General features: G+C 39.6%; 1 protein-coding gene across 1 annotated transcript in view; it reads left to right on the top strand.

Annotated features, from left to right (window-relative positions):
* Positions 1–14071, top strand: part of LOC127578807 (DEP domain-containing mTOR-interacting protein-like) — a 54334-nt gene that overhangs the window by 22008 nt on the left and 18255 nt on the right. The window contains exons 3-7 of the mRNA XM_052031275.1: positions 1046–1169; positions 2740–2918; positions 4553–4735; positions 5733–5873; positions 12993–13063. Of these exons, the coding sequence (XP_051887235.1) occupies positions 1046–1169; positions 2740–2918; positions 4553–4735; positions 5733–5873; positions 12993–13063 (698 nt within the window). The remainder of the gene's footprint in view (positions 1–1045; positions 1170–2739; positions 2919–4552; positions 4736–5732; positions 5874–12992; positions 13064–14071) is intronic.

Here is a 14071-nt window from a genome sequence, read left to right as displayed (position 1 = left end):
ACAATGACAATGGGGACTCCACAACTAAATCTGACTCACTCTACCTGTGCGTATTTAACTAGGAATGGTCCCTGTATAATGATCAGGACAGCAAGTGCTGTTCCATCCTTTCTTTCCTTATCAAAGCTTAGACCAATTGTATCAGTTTTCCTACCATTCTTGGGCCCAAGAAAATCCTAGAGACATGGAACCTTCCTGGGCATGTATATTTATCCATCCCACTTAATAGTGCATTTATCCAGTAAACCAAGCTCTCCTTTACTCTTTGAATTCCAGAAATTTATAGAAATTCCCACAGGCACGATAGTGTTATCCTAAGTAGATAATTGATTGTCCTACCCATGGTTTAGTAATATTTGTTGTTTGAACTTTTCAAAATAACAATCCAGATCAAATATATTAATATGACAACATTTAATGAAATCACCAAATGAAATCAATTTGATTTGGTTGTTGAAAGATCAGTAGACAAATGTTGAGTTGGAAGAGAATCTTTCCATTTGGAAATTAGTTTAAAAGCTCTACTTATTTTAGAAAAGCTAGTCCTCTTATAAAGTGAACAACTTTTGAGACCAGCTGCTTTCCCACAATGTAATACAGCTGTACCTGTATGCAGATATTTCCACTTTCTTATAGAATACATTGAAGGAAATCTGGTAAGCCTACTACTGAAACCACTTTTTGATCTAGAGAAAATTTATTTGAAATAAAAACTGCTGAGAATTCATACTAGGCAGTTACAACGAAAGCCGATGCTTGCTGGCATTTTAAACATCAGCATTTGCTGTTTCTTCCCCCATCCCCTCTCTCCCACCCTCCTACACTACAAGTGTCTTCACTTTCAAATAATATACATTAATAACCATTTTTGATATTCTGAGATTGCGTAAGGTACAAGATAAATCCAAGATGACATTTTGTCCAGTGCATTACAATAATGTGGTAAATATTAACCATGGCACATTGGAAGAATATTAATTAATTGAATGGTAATGATACTGTTCTGTAATGAAACTAAGCATTGCAAAATATGCTTTCTTTTCAGTTTGTGATGGACATTCAGAATTCAAGGATGCAAAACTACTCTATAGATTCCGAAAAGATGATGGAACATTTCCCTTAAGTAAGGAAGTGAAGGTGTTCATGAGAGGTCAAAGCTTGTATGAAAAGTGAGTTCCTAATAATGTCTTTAGTTACTGACTCAGATTTCAGTCTGATGAGCCTTCACCCTTCATTAACATTTTACTCTTAGGATCCTTTGTATTTTACACTAAAAATATTGTCAAACTCTTCAATTTTAATTAAGTTGATAGCAATCTCAACTTTGAGTTGGAAACTTGTGGACTCAAAAGTGCATTCTCTTAGACCCGAGGATCAGAAGCATTATCAGAGATGGTGTCTTTGGAATGAGACCCTACACTGTGGACCTATCTGCTTTCTCAGGTGCTGTGTTTCCAATGCAACACTTCTTCACAGGTTTTGAACCGCTTTCGAATGACCTGAGGTCATGAAAGGCATAAAATCAACACAAGGTTTTTTCTTTTTTATGCATGTTCTGAACAGATTAGATAATAAATGTAATACTAAAGAAAGCATATCAAATGCTTGGATCTGAAATCAGAATAGAAAATGTTAAAGTGCACTGGAAAACAAAGTAGTCGCTGCAAAAAGAAAAGGCAGATTGACACTGGTTTGAGTAAATTATCAGAAAAGAGAAAAGGCTCCATTAATGGGTGCCTTGGTTTAGCAGTAACCTGTTAGTCAGAAGATTGCTTCAAAACCTACTTCAGTATAATGCTGAGTACTATATTGTTGGAGGTACAGATTTTTGTAAAAGATGTTAAAACAAAGCCTCTGTGTGTATGATCCCATGGCATACTTACAGAAGAACAGGGGAGTTATTCAGTGTCTTGACCAAAGGTCTGTATTTTGCCATTAGCAATGAAGTGACAGTGCTCACTATTGACCTTGAAGAAGGCTGCTACAAAGAGCTCAGTGGTCTGGGCCCCTTTCCTCACATTGTTTACTGTCAAGCATCAATTCCTGGTGCCCAGCAGCCATGAAGTCATCAAGCCAGTTGAGTAGCAATCACTTTAATGGATTGTAACCATTAACAAAACTCAAAAAATGCAAGCTTTAGCTCAGGGTCTGAAATTTCTGCTAAGAGCTCAGTGATTCCATGTGGAACTGCTTCATTTTGTCTCCACAATTGTGCAGAAGTTTGGGACTTCTGTGGAGGAATATGCAAGTCCTGAACTTAGCTGATCACTGCTGTCATTCTAGCTCTGCTTTGATGCTGGAGTCTACAGTGAAGAGCAAATGTCTGTAGTTTACCAGCAGTACCACCGTGAAATCTGCTCACTGAACTTGCACTAGCTTGCTTGAATCGCTCTGGGTAAGTACTAATTTTATTCGGAAGTCAGTGGCAAGCTTGGACAGCTTGCTGCTGCCTGGAAATTCTGGCCCATGTTGTTCATTCAATATTTATGCAATACACAACAGGAGAGCTGGCTCATGCAGATTTTTACACATATTGTAGAAGTCACTCAACTTGTTTTGGGTTTGGTGCTTCAAGGTATTGTTTGAATGTGAGCAAAGATTCTAATCTAAGAAGTGTTTATTTAAGGTTCTGGTTTGAGTTGTATCTTCTACTAGTTTGGAACAAGTGTTGATGCCCATTTAGAAATCTGATCATTTTGGGACATGTACATCTCTACACAGTTGTTCTACCATTGACAGGCTTATTAATTCTGAGAACACAATCATGAAATTACAAGAAGAAAATGGAGTGAAGTACCAACGTAGTGTTTCTGGCTGTGAAATCATCGACTGGCTGATAAAAGAAGGGGAAGCTTCTTCAAGGAAAGAAGCAGTGGAGCTATGCCGAAGAGAACTCGAGCATGGAATTATTCAACATGGTGAGGATCCTCTGGTAGTTGTTGTCTATATACAATATATCAGTCTTTTAAATATGAAATAATGTATTTACATATGCTGCCTTTATAGTTCCAGCTACTTTATATTTATATAAATATTTGCATATTTTGTATTTACATATACTGCAACTTATATCTTGAACTTTACTAAATGTTATACATCCATTATTCCTCATACATTGAATCACAGAACTCCAATCTGTTAAATTTAAACACTGCATTTTTAACATGTGATTTTATTTTATTCCATTTAAGTCTCCTCACAATTTGTATTTGCCTCATTGCTCTTCCTCCAAGCATAATAATTTTGGGGTCCTTTCCCTCCTTCAGTCACCATTACTGGCACAGCTCTCAGCCATTTTCAGGCTTCATTCTTTGGAGTTCCCATCCTATAATGTTTCCTCCTGCTCCAAAAAAATCGGCAATAATGTCTATATGTCCAAACCAGAATCTTGAATGTCAGTCAGTGCAAGGCACCACTATGACAAGATTGAACATATATTACTTATAGGCTGAGGGCCAGGCATATTTAAGTATTTGATAAACATGCTTGATAAATTCAAAGTGAGATGTCGTGCTGTTAACTTTCCAGAACTCTGGTACAATGTTGTTGAAGTCCATCCAAAAGAAATATTAAAATTTTATGCAGGTATTAGTCATCGTCCTGACTCTATATAAGAAGGGTACCCATTATGCATCATTTATGATCCCAATATTCACAGGAAATAAAGGAATTAACAGTTACAAAGACAGACGAGTTAGGAAGTTGTGGGCGTGCTATGTTGGCACCAGAAAGGTGGTGACACTTGAGGGCTGCCCCCAGAACATTCTACACAAAAATGATTTCACTGTGTGTTTCGATGTATATGTGACTAATAAAGATATCTCATCTTAAGAGAGGGTGCTCTTTGTGGTCAGGAAACATAAAAAAAGAATTTTCCTCAGGTTCTAACAATTTTAATGCTTGGTTTATACCCAATCTTCCACATCCCATCTTTTTAAAACAGGAAGTGGGTTTGAGGTGGATTGGGTTTAATGTCACTTAAGACCCAAACTCATCTGTTTTTGGGCAGTAAAGATTTTTCTACATTTCTATCTAGTTCATGCAGGTAAAAATGCTGATTATAAATATCAATTGTAAAATAATTATATTTGACCACTCAGGAAAGGGAAATATTCCTGCCAGTGTAAACCATAGCATCACAGTTAGGTGCAGAATAAAGCACGAGTATGGCATTTTCAGTTTTGCACCAACATGACAGGTTTAAGTGGGTCTCTAAGCCAAATTGTTAACTTTCTGTCAAAGGGGAGCATTAAGCTCTAGGCCATATCCACTTGGGGTCTGTATACAATTTAGACATGACCCTTACAGACAAACCAATAAGATTTTCATATTAATTCTCTGGATGGATTGCAATCCAAAGAATAATTAAATTTGACCACTCAGGAAAGGGAAATATTCCTGCTAGTGTGAACCATAACATCACTCCTTTGGGGAGAAAGGCAAGTACATGCGTCAGCACCAACAGTTGTGGTATACTAATATTACTAAGGAATTGAAAGAGTCTAAGGTAACGAGTTTGCCTTTATTAAGAAAATTATTTGTTGTTCTGCAGTCTCGAATCGCCACCACTTCTTTGACAGTAACTTGCTCTACCAGTTCCGCATAAACTTTCGCAGAAGACGACGACTGACTGAGCTCTTAAATGAAAACTCCTGGATGGCACAGGAATCCCATGACAGTCCCTTCTGCCTGCGAAAGCTGAATCCAGGGCAGGATGGCTCCAGTTTTCTCTCAGGTGGAAGGGTTTTCAAGTAATGCATACATGTATATCAATTGGATATCTGTTTATATTTTGGTGAAATATATCGATGTTTAATTCATCAAACGTGAATGCCCAGCATTTTTTGGAACCAGTGATCTTGGAAAATGTTTAAATTTATGCAGTTTTTGAACAAAGTCGTACAATTCAATTGTCATGTTAATTAATCAATTTACCAGATCTGTCCTGAACAATGTATTGCTAGAAATTCTATGTTTTCAATGAAGTGCAAGGAATTAATACTTGTCCAAAGTTAGATGCCACAAGATGGATTCAAACCTGAGAACTGGAATTTAAGTTCACTTACAAGTGAGGTTTGGAGAATTTCTTCATGCAGAGTAGATAGGTGGTAAATGTAAAACCTTCACAGAGATGCTTGTGTAAGTGGAGTCCATCATGGTAATTTTAAAAAAAAACAATGAATCAACATTTGCAAAAAGTGAACTATAAAAATATGTGAATATTGAGCAGACAGCTCTTTTGAAAAGTTGAATGGCCTTCTCTGTACTGCAAAATGTTGTGTTTATTTGGATAAAGAAGGCTAATTTGATCTTGAAATTCCTTCTGGAACACATTGATTTGGGTACAATTACAATGTTTAAGGGCATTTGGACAGGTTCATGAACAGGAAGAGTTTAGGGGGATGTGGGCCAAATGCAGGCAACTGGGACTAGCTCAGGAAGACACCTTGGTTGGCTTGGACAAGTTGGGCTGCCAGGCCTTTTTGCGGGCTGTATAACTCTATAATGCACCAGTGTGGACTAGAATTCCTGAGATTAATGGGAATGAGCTAGTAAGGGATAAATAGGCATTTTTTTCTGCATTCAAAAACATATGCTACCCTAATGAACCAACAATCTTCCTGGCTCAGTCTTCTAGGCTATTAGTTAATGTTATTGCTATGCTATTAATTCTGTGATAATGTGCAGCCAATGTGATGAATGCCTAACTTGCTTCCTCTTTCAATTTCCAGTGCAAACCAATAAAGAGATAAAGGTGGTATCAGCAGTGCGTCGGAGCAGCATTACCTCTGCTGTCACAGGATCTGCAGCCTTTTACAATACAACACCAAGCCTTGCATGTGTGCCTTCTGTGGAGTGTAACCCCAAATCAGGTTGGAACAGTGCAATTAAAGCATGCAATGTCAGTAATGTGTGTAAATTGAATGCAGAAGAAGATTGTTTCAGTAGACTAGATACTAGTCCAAAACATATACTGCAAAATTATAATTGTTTCTGTTTAGTTGAATGGGAAGTGATAAGATATCTTTATTAGTCACATGTACATCGAAACACACAGTGAAATGAATCTTTTGTGTAGTGTTCTGGGGGCAGCCCTCAAGTGTCGCCACGCTTCCGGAGCCAACATAGCATGCCCACAACTTCCGAACCTGTACGTCTTTGGAATGTGGGAGGAAACCGGAGCACCCAGAGGAAACCCACGCAGGCACGGGGAGAATGTACAAACTCCTTATGGACAGCGGCCGGAATTGAACCCGGGTCGCTGGTGCTGTAAGGCGTTACGCTAACCGCTACACTACCGTGATTGGCTGTGATTGCACAATTTAATTGTGTGCATTCCATTATTAAGCCTAAAAGACTTGAGGACATTTTGATCCATCTGAACATTGCATTGTAGAATCATAAGAATGATACTGGGAGTTTAAAGCAGGAATAAAGGAGAGGACATTGGTGAAAGGGCTTGAACTTTTCATTGTCTTCATGCTTACCATCTCTCAATATTTCCTTGAATAAAGCAGATTGATGGATGAGTAATCAGGACCTTTGCAAGATCTGTTAGCAAAGGGTGAATTCATCTTCAAATGGAGGGTAGTAAAAATCTAGCACCCTCTTTCCCCCTCTGCCTTTCCCTCTCCAAGGATGTTGAGATTTAAAATTTCCAAGACTGAGATTGATCAGTATTTGTTGAAGTGATATAATTCAGGCAACTGAATTATGTTGTGGTAGAGATTAACTATGATCTAACTGGTGGAACAAACTCAAATGGTTAAAAGGCCTACTCCTGCAGCTAAAAGTTAAATTTAAATCCCTCAGTGCCACCAGGTACTGAAATAGTGAATAATATTTTTGTCCAATAGGGATAGACAACTGGGGTGTGATTTTACAAACAAAAGAAGTATTCTTCCTCAAGGCATATCACAATGACACCACAATATCCTTCATTTTCCTCCTCAATTCCTGCTGAGTTCATTGAAATCCTAACTGTAGAAGACTGCTTGTACATGGTGGGATCCGAGGTACAAGTACAGGTTCAAAAGCACCAGGTGCTGGGATTGCTTCAGTCACTCATTGACTGCACGTAGTCCTTGTCCTTCCAATGTACTTCTGTCATAACTCCAGTGAGTGATGATTGAAGCATTATGATGGATGTTTGGTATTCACAGGCTTGTGCTTACCTAAGAGTTTCCAATGGGTTTGTTTTGGCTGGTTGCTCTGGCTGTCACAAACAAGGCCACTGGCGTACAGTAAGTCAGATTGGTGGGCACTGCTGTATCTAGGAGTCATTACATCACTGGCCTTTCAGAGGCCCAGGAGATCCTAGATACTCATTCTCCCATACTTGCTCTATATCTCTTTCTATTGTAGTTTGGCCCCTTCAGTTTTCTGGCCCATTTTGACATTCCTCCACTCCCAATTGTTCCTACAGGCTAATGCCCTTGGTATCTCACTCTGCACCCTAGGAATATCCACCATGCCACCACAATACCTGTCATTCTTCTTACCAGGTGAGCAATCTCAACTACCAGATCTCCTTCCCATCTCCATTAATCAAGACAGGAAAATGGCTGCAATTGGGACATTGGAAGGTGGTGCTAGGAGGACTATTGGAGGAGGAGAATTCGTGATTGAGAGGAAAGGTGGGGTCCAGCAATTGGGGCAAAGAGAAGCCACTGGCTTCCATGTGGAGAATTTAGGGAGCAGTCCTCCTCCTTGTGGCCAACAATGTATGCAAAAGGCACTTAGCTTGTGGAGCTGCCAGCTTTCTCCATCTCTGAGAGCTCCCTACAGCATCAGTTTTAAATTGGACTCGTAATTGCGTCATGGAAGTCTGGTTTAGATATGTTAATTAAAGTCCCTTCTCTTCATGAAGGGACTCTGAAATCCACCACAATATAGGAGGAGTCTTGTTCGGAACACTCCCCAGATTTAACTATCAGTCCTGTATTTTGTGTGTGTGTTTCGTGTACTACTTATGTACACAGGCATGTACTACATGTGTACATAGGCTGCTTACTTAGCATTGTCCTGAGCATGTTGTTTCATTATAATATTCTTGGTTCTCCAGTCTGAACCCTCACAGCTGCATAACTATGGTACTTTTTTTTATTAAAAAGGACATCTTTCGTAGCTGCATGTACCTGTGACAAAAACCTAAGGCAAATCCCAGTCCTCCCCACTGTTGCACGCTGTTGTGACAGGAATCTGGGCAGTGGGAGCCTGGCGTTAATTGCTGCCCTCCATTGACACTCCCACCATCAGGGTGTGGTCTGGAGAAGCTGCTTATAAGGGTTGGTGTTGGATGGACTAGGGTGAAAAATGTGGTTACTCAGCATTAAGTTGAGTAGCTCATGGCTGCACCCTAGCTGGTATGGTGTCTATGAACCATTTCTGGGGTCTGGCATCACCTACTCCATGTGTTGGCACACCACTCAGATCCCGTTGTTTCTGTCATCATCTGATGGAAATGGCCAACTTCTGTTCTTTGTTTGACTGCATAGCTCTCTGTAGCCCAGTGATTTCCCTATGGTCACATGCTCAACAGTGGTACCATATCAAAAATACTTTTGGACTTAGGAGAGCTAAAGAGAGGGGCATCAACTGTACAACAGGAGATGATGAGAGAGACAGTAGGATCCGAGCAGTCCTTCTACACGTGGAACAGTCACTGCCATTCTCCAGCAATAAGATAAGATATCTTTATTAGTCACATGTACATCGAAACAGACAGTGAAATGTATCTTTTGCGTAGAGTGTCCTGGGGGCAGCCCGCAAATGTCGCCACACTTCCGGCGCCAACAATGGCCCACACTCAGCGTACCAGCCAGGGCGCAGTGTTGAGCCCTATGTCACGGTGCTGAGTGACTGCACATCTCTTCCCAGCCCTCACAGGCAGGCTCTCCATACCGAGCTGTTGTGCAATTCATTGCTGCATTTCAGAACAGCAGTGGGGAGGGCAGGGATTTATATCAGGATCCCAACACAGCAGAGCTGTCAGTAATGCAGCTCTTTATATATAATGCTAGAAAGACCCTTTTTGGCACAGATTCCATTGATGCTCTTATTCCTATGTTCACATTTGAGTGGTAAGCAATGTAATGCCAAGGTTATTCAAGAGTATTTTTGCAAATAGCAAATCAACTTTCAAGAGAGGGAATTTTCACTTTCTGTGTAAAGCTAGTCACAGCTAAGTTTTGCATGTCTGTGTGGACCTGTGTGATCATTTCTAATCTCACAGGTCAGTGTTACTTATTTTGTGTCCGGATATTCTGCTTACTCAAACCTGCACTAAACTGGTTTGAGCTGTGGGTACTGTTGAAGTTGTTATTTGTACAGATGGTCCATGGTTTGTGAAATGTTTTATGGCTATTAATTAACAGTAAGGTTTCAGAAAGTTACTATTTTGCATTGAAACAAAATTGTGACCAGTTATACCTTACTCATTAATAAGGCACTGCATGTCACTTTGCAGTGGTGTAGTTGGTTTTTTACAATAAATAGTAATATATTACAGATACCTGCCCTTGTCCCAGTTCCTCCCATCTACAGCCTCTGCTTGGCATGATCCATGTTGTAATTTCATCACAAGTCTTTGCAGTTTAGGCACCTGGTGCCTATTAGATTGTGTTATCATCCAAGCAGGAGTCCACAACACTTGTGCCACAAGAAGTACCAAGAAGTGTTGGACTGACCACTGCCTAATCCTCTTTGTTATCTTAAAGAGCCTGCACCACCACCAGCACCACCACCACCACCACCCCACCGCCCCCCCCCAAAAAAAAATTGTTGCAACAGAAATGTTGCTGCAAGAAAATTAATGTTAGAGGTCTCAGGAATATCAATTCTCAAACTGTGCTTCACTTCACAGACAACCTGATGACCCCTGGGCAAAAGGGTATCCATATCATTTGGACTACCCTAAAGTCCACCATTATCAGCACCTGTGAAGATGCACTAGGCTTCTCTACCAGAAAGCACCAGCGTTCATATCTGCTACATAAAGGCATGAAGGCCATGATCTTAATAAACATTTTTACAGCAGTGCCATCAATCAAGGCTTGTCATCATCCCAGCACTTTTCTCAAGCTTTCTTGCTGCTATACTGCAGCTCATCTCCAACAGGCTACCTGCTGAAGTGGAAATAATCTGCAAGACAGATGGAAAACCACTCAACCTGTGTCATCTTCACTCAAGAACTAAGGTTACTCCAATCTCACTCACTGAGCTGCAGTATGCAGGTGATGTTTATGCTTGGGCACATTCATAAATTGAGCACCAAGTCACCCTAAAGTCATTACCTGAAGCGTACAAGGTAATGCACCTTACACTTCACAAGCAAAAGTCCTCTACCAATCTTAGCCAAGTGCACAACGGTCCTCTGACAATAAATGTCCACAATGAGAACCTGCAAGACGTAGACCACTTCCCACATCTTGGGAGTCACCTCTCAACAAAGGCAGCTATTGATGATGAAACTTGTCATCAAGTTCAACACCTCAGCACAGCCTTTAGCCATCTGACGATAAAGGTGCTTGAAGGTCAAGACCTAAAATTTTGCATTAAGTACATGATCTACCATGTAGCAATGACCCCTGCCCTCGGGGATGCTTCTGAGACGTGGACTATCTAAAGCAATCACCTGAGAGCATACAAAAGGTACCACCAACATTGACTGCAAGATCTTCCAAATCCACAGGCATGATAAGCTACCCTTCAGTAAGATGCAATGAGCAGACCACATCACTCATGTGCCCAGTACTTGACTCACAAAACAAACATTCTATTCCAGCTACTACCATGGCAAGAGATTCACGAGACTGCACAACATGGAAAGAGAGCATATAGGTTGGCGTTGAGAACCCCAAGTTCCTTCATTGCAAGCACAGAGAAGCCCAGTGTAAACCACAGAAGAAGCATGCTACCTCGTAAATCAGCCACTGCCATCCCATCAAACATTGTCCTCCTCATCTTTGGCAAGTCTGTGTTTCAAGTAGGTTTATGGAGCACCTCAGAACTCCTAGAATTGGAGAGCAAGCAAAACATCTTCAACCCTAAGAGACAGCAGAAGAAGAGGCATTTGTGTTCAAAAGGGGTAATGTTGAAGCTATTGAAAAATATTTTTGTGATTAAAGATCTAATTTTCAAGGGAGGAATTTTCTCGTCATAAAAAAAGTTATGGCAAAGTTATAGAACATTTTTTTAAAAATTGCATTTCTCTGCAAGAACCTTTCTGATCACTTCTAATCTCAAAGGTCAACTTCATTTATGTTACTTTCACATATCCTGCTCTCACAGACCAGTGTTAATCTGGTTTGAGATGTGTGTGCTGTAGAAGCTGTGGTTATTTGTTTAAACCATCCATAGTTGTGAAATGTTTTATGGATATTAATTAACAGTAAGGATTCAGAAATGTTCTATTTTGTATAGAAACAACATTGCAATCAGCCATGCTCTACTCATTAATAAATTTCTGCATGTTGTTTTGGAGGAGCATAGTTGGCTATTACCATAAATAGTTATTTATTAGACAGCCCTGTCCTTGTTCCTGTTCTCCCATCTACAGCCTTTGTTTGGCCTGATCCAAGTTGTAATTTGATCACGTCTTTGAAATTTAGTTTGTGTAAAAACTCCAAGTTTACTGGAGCATAAAGCCTGTTAAATAACAAAGATTCTGAGTTAAAATGATTTAGTGTAATTCAAAGCTAATTACCAAAAAGTCAAATTGAGTTCCTTTGTGGAAATGTTTTGTAAGTGACTTGCTTTAATAGGTAACAGAAATGAAGCATTTAACTCTTTTGAGGGAAACCAAAACATAATATATAACCCATCCTGTATAGTGATTAAAGGTAGTCATTGCTATTTTATAATTTTTAATCCCATGATGTAAGAGGATTTGTTCAACTTATTTCTGGACACTATAAAAGCTTTTTGGTAGGAAACCGTGCTTCCTATAAGTCATAAACTGGGTTCATCGAAGAAAGCTCTTGGACAGTAGAAAGCTGCTGCTCATTATAGTCAGAAGTGTGGGACAGCTGGGATGCTTTCCTCAATAGCCATTAGGAAGATTAAGTACATGTAGATCTGCATATGTGTGCAACAAAAGCCTGTTTTCTATACTTTTTCACAAGTATATTCCCGTGCCCACTGTTGGTTGTGAAGGTATGATGCATTGTTGTTGCAATTTTAAAACAATAGCTAAACCAAGAAGTGGGTGCTAATTTTTAACTTGCATTCAAAATTGGCAAGTAGTCAGTGGTGTGTCTGCAGCATCAGTTCATAACCCTCATCTTCATGTTTATACCTGATTTTGATTTAAGTGACAAGCTGTAGGCAGTAGAAGGCATTTTACCAATATTTGTTTGCATTGCAAAGCTAAAAATCAACCAGCTTTGGCATGGATCCCGTTGACTGGTTTGTTCATTTGTTTGATTTGGTGCATGTGTAGGCAGGAGAGTTGGTGCCATTATTCTGGGCCCTATTTGAATTGCTATTTAAACTGCTTATCGTCTATTATGTTATACAGCCATTCATATATCCAAATGCCCACTGGAATCCTGCAGCTGGCATAAAAACCCTGGTGATATCTCGAAGCAATCTCCTGCCTGATATGGGTTAGTGCATTAAGCAGGCATTTAAAGTGCTGCCTGTAGACTGATTCCGAGAAGCCTTTGGTGTTAAAGGCATCTCTATGTTTTTCTTTCAGGTGAGGAATTGGCGAGTCCTTCTGTTTTATTATGGAATTTATCCAATAAAAGCAGTAGCAACATTCCAAAATAATTGAGTCTGCTGAGAACATTGCGATATTTTGTGAGATATAAAAATGCAACACATGTCAATCATTTCTGTAACTGTACTAACCTTCAATTCACCTTTCCAGCAGTTGATAAAACCCTGCCAGAGAAGGGCTCAGTAGATTTCTTGCATAAAGTAATTTTACTGGATTTTAAAATGTTAACATACTTTGTGCAAACACTCATTGGTGGTTATTGTTGTAGTGTTGAAGAGACCAGTCACTAATGAAGAACTCCTGTCACCTGGAGCACCTTACTTAAAGAAAACATTAACAGTAAGTGTGCATTCCTTGAAGCTTTAAACAGTTACTACAGGGCCAGTGGAGCTGTGACCCAGTCTAAATGGAGGCTTTGAACTGATTAAATGAAAATACTTCCACAAGAGAGATAGCAGGCTTATCTCAAATTGTATGAAATCTTGAATAAAAGCCAATGTTTTCTTTGTACAGAAGTATTTTTGTAAATCACTGGGCCTGAATTCTCAGGAATCAGCATTCCTGTCCCTTCAAGTCTGAGTGGTGATCTCTGTTGCTTAAGTAGGATTTGGAGGTCACAATTCAAATTCTGCCCTCTTTGATATCATTATTACCATCATTAACACCAGATGTTGGGTGTTTACCTTCTCCCCGAGGCCAGGAATCTTATCCATCTGATGACAGTCCATAGTGGGGTCCAGAGCGAGGCAGCAGGGCTTCTCCCCATCATGGAAAAAGCTAACATCTATTTGTAAGGAATTAATGTTAAATTAATGAGAAACTCAATTTTTGAGGTGCATCCTCCAACCCTGTCTTGGACCTTCAAGACCTATTTCCACATTTGAGCAGGGAGTAACTAACTGTAACTGTCCTATCAGTTGCTGATTCAGTTCATGCCAACTGAGCATTTGAGGGAACTGATAATACTGGCATGTTCTGCCACCTATGATGCAACAGTTAGATGGAGCCTTTGGCTTAGGAGGTCACACTGTTGTTTGGGACCTGATCTATTTTAAAGCTCTTCTGGTTTTTTTTCCTGTTGAAGTTACATGATGCACCAGATTGGTGAAAATTTTCATGGAATTGGTAAACTCAAGAAAATATGGCAATATTTTGTTATATCTTTTATGGGATTTTGTGTGAATGGTGATGGAAATGTCTTGTGCAAATATTAAACATCGTTGATAATTATTTGGTGGAACATTATGCTTCAAGGTGGTACTGAAAGAAGAAAAGATTTTGATTTAGTAACTAAAGCACTGAGGACATTGAATAAGAGAAAATCATGTACAATTCTAAAGAAACTTA

This window comes from Pristis pectinata, chromosome 16, assembly GCF_009764475.1.
Source record: "Pristis pectinata isolate sPriPec2 chromosome 16, sPriPec2.1.pri, whole genome shotgun sequence".
NCBI lineage: Eukaryota > Metazoa > Chordata > Chondrichthyes > Rhinopristiformes > Pristidae > Pristis > Pristis pectinata.
Note: the sequence above shows the minus strand (reverse complement) of the source record. Positions and strands in the feature narration are given on the sequence as shown.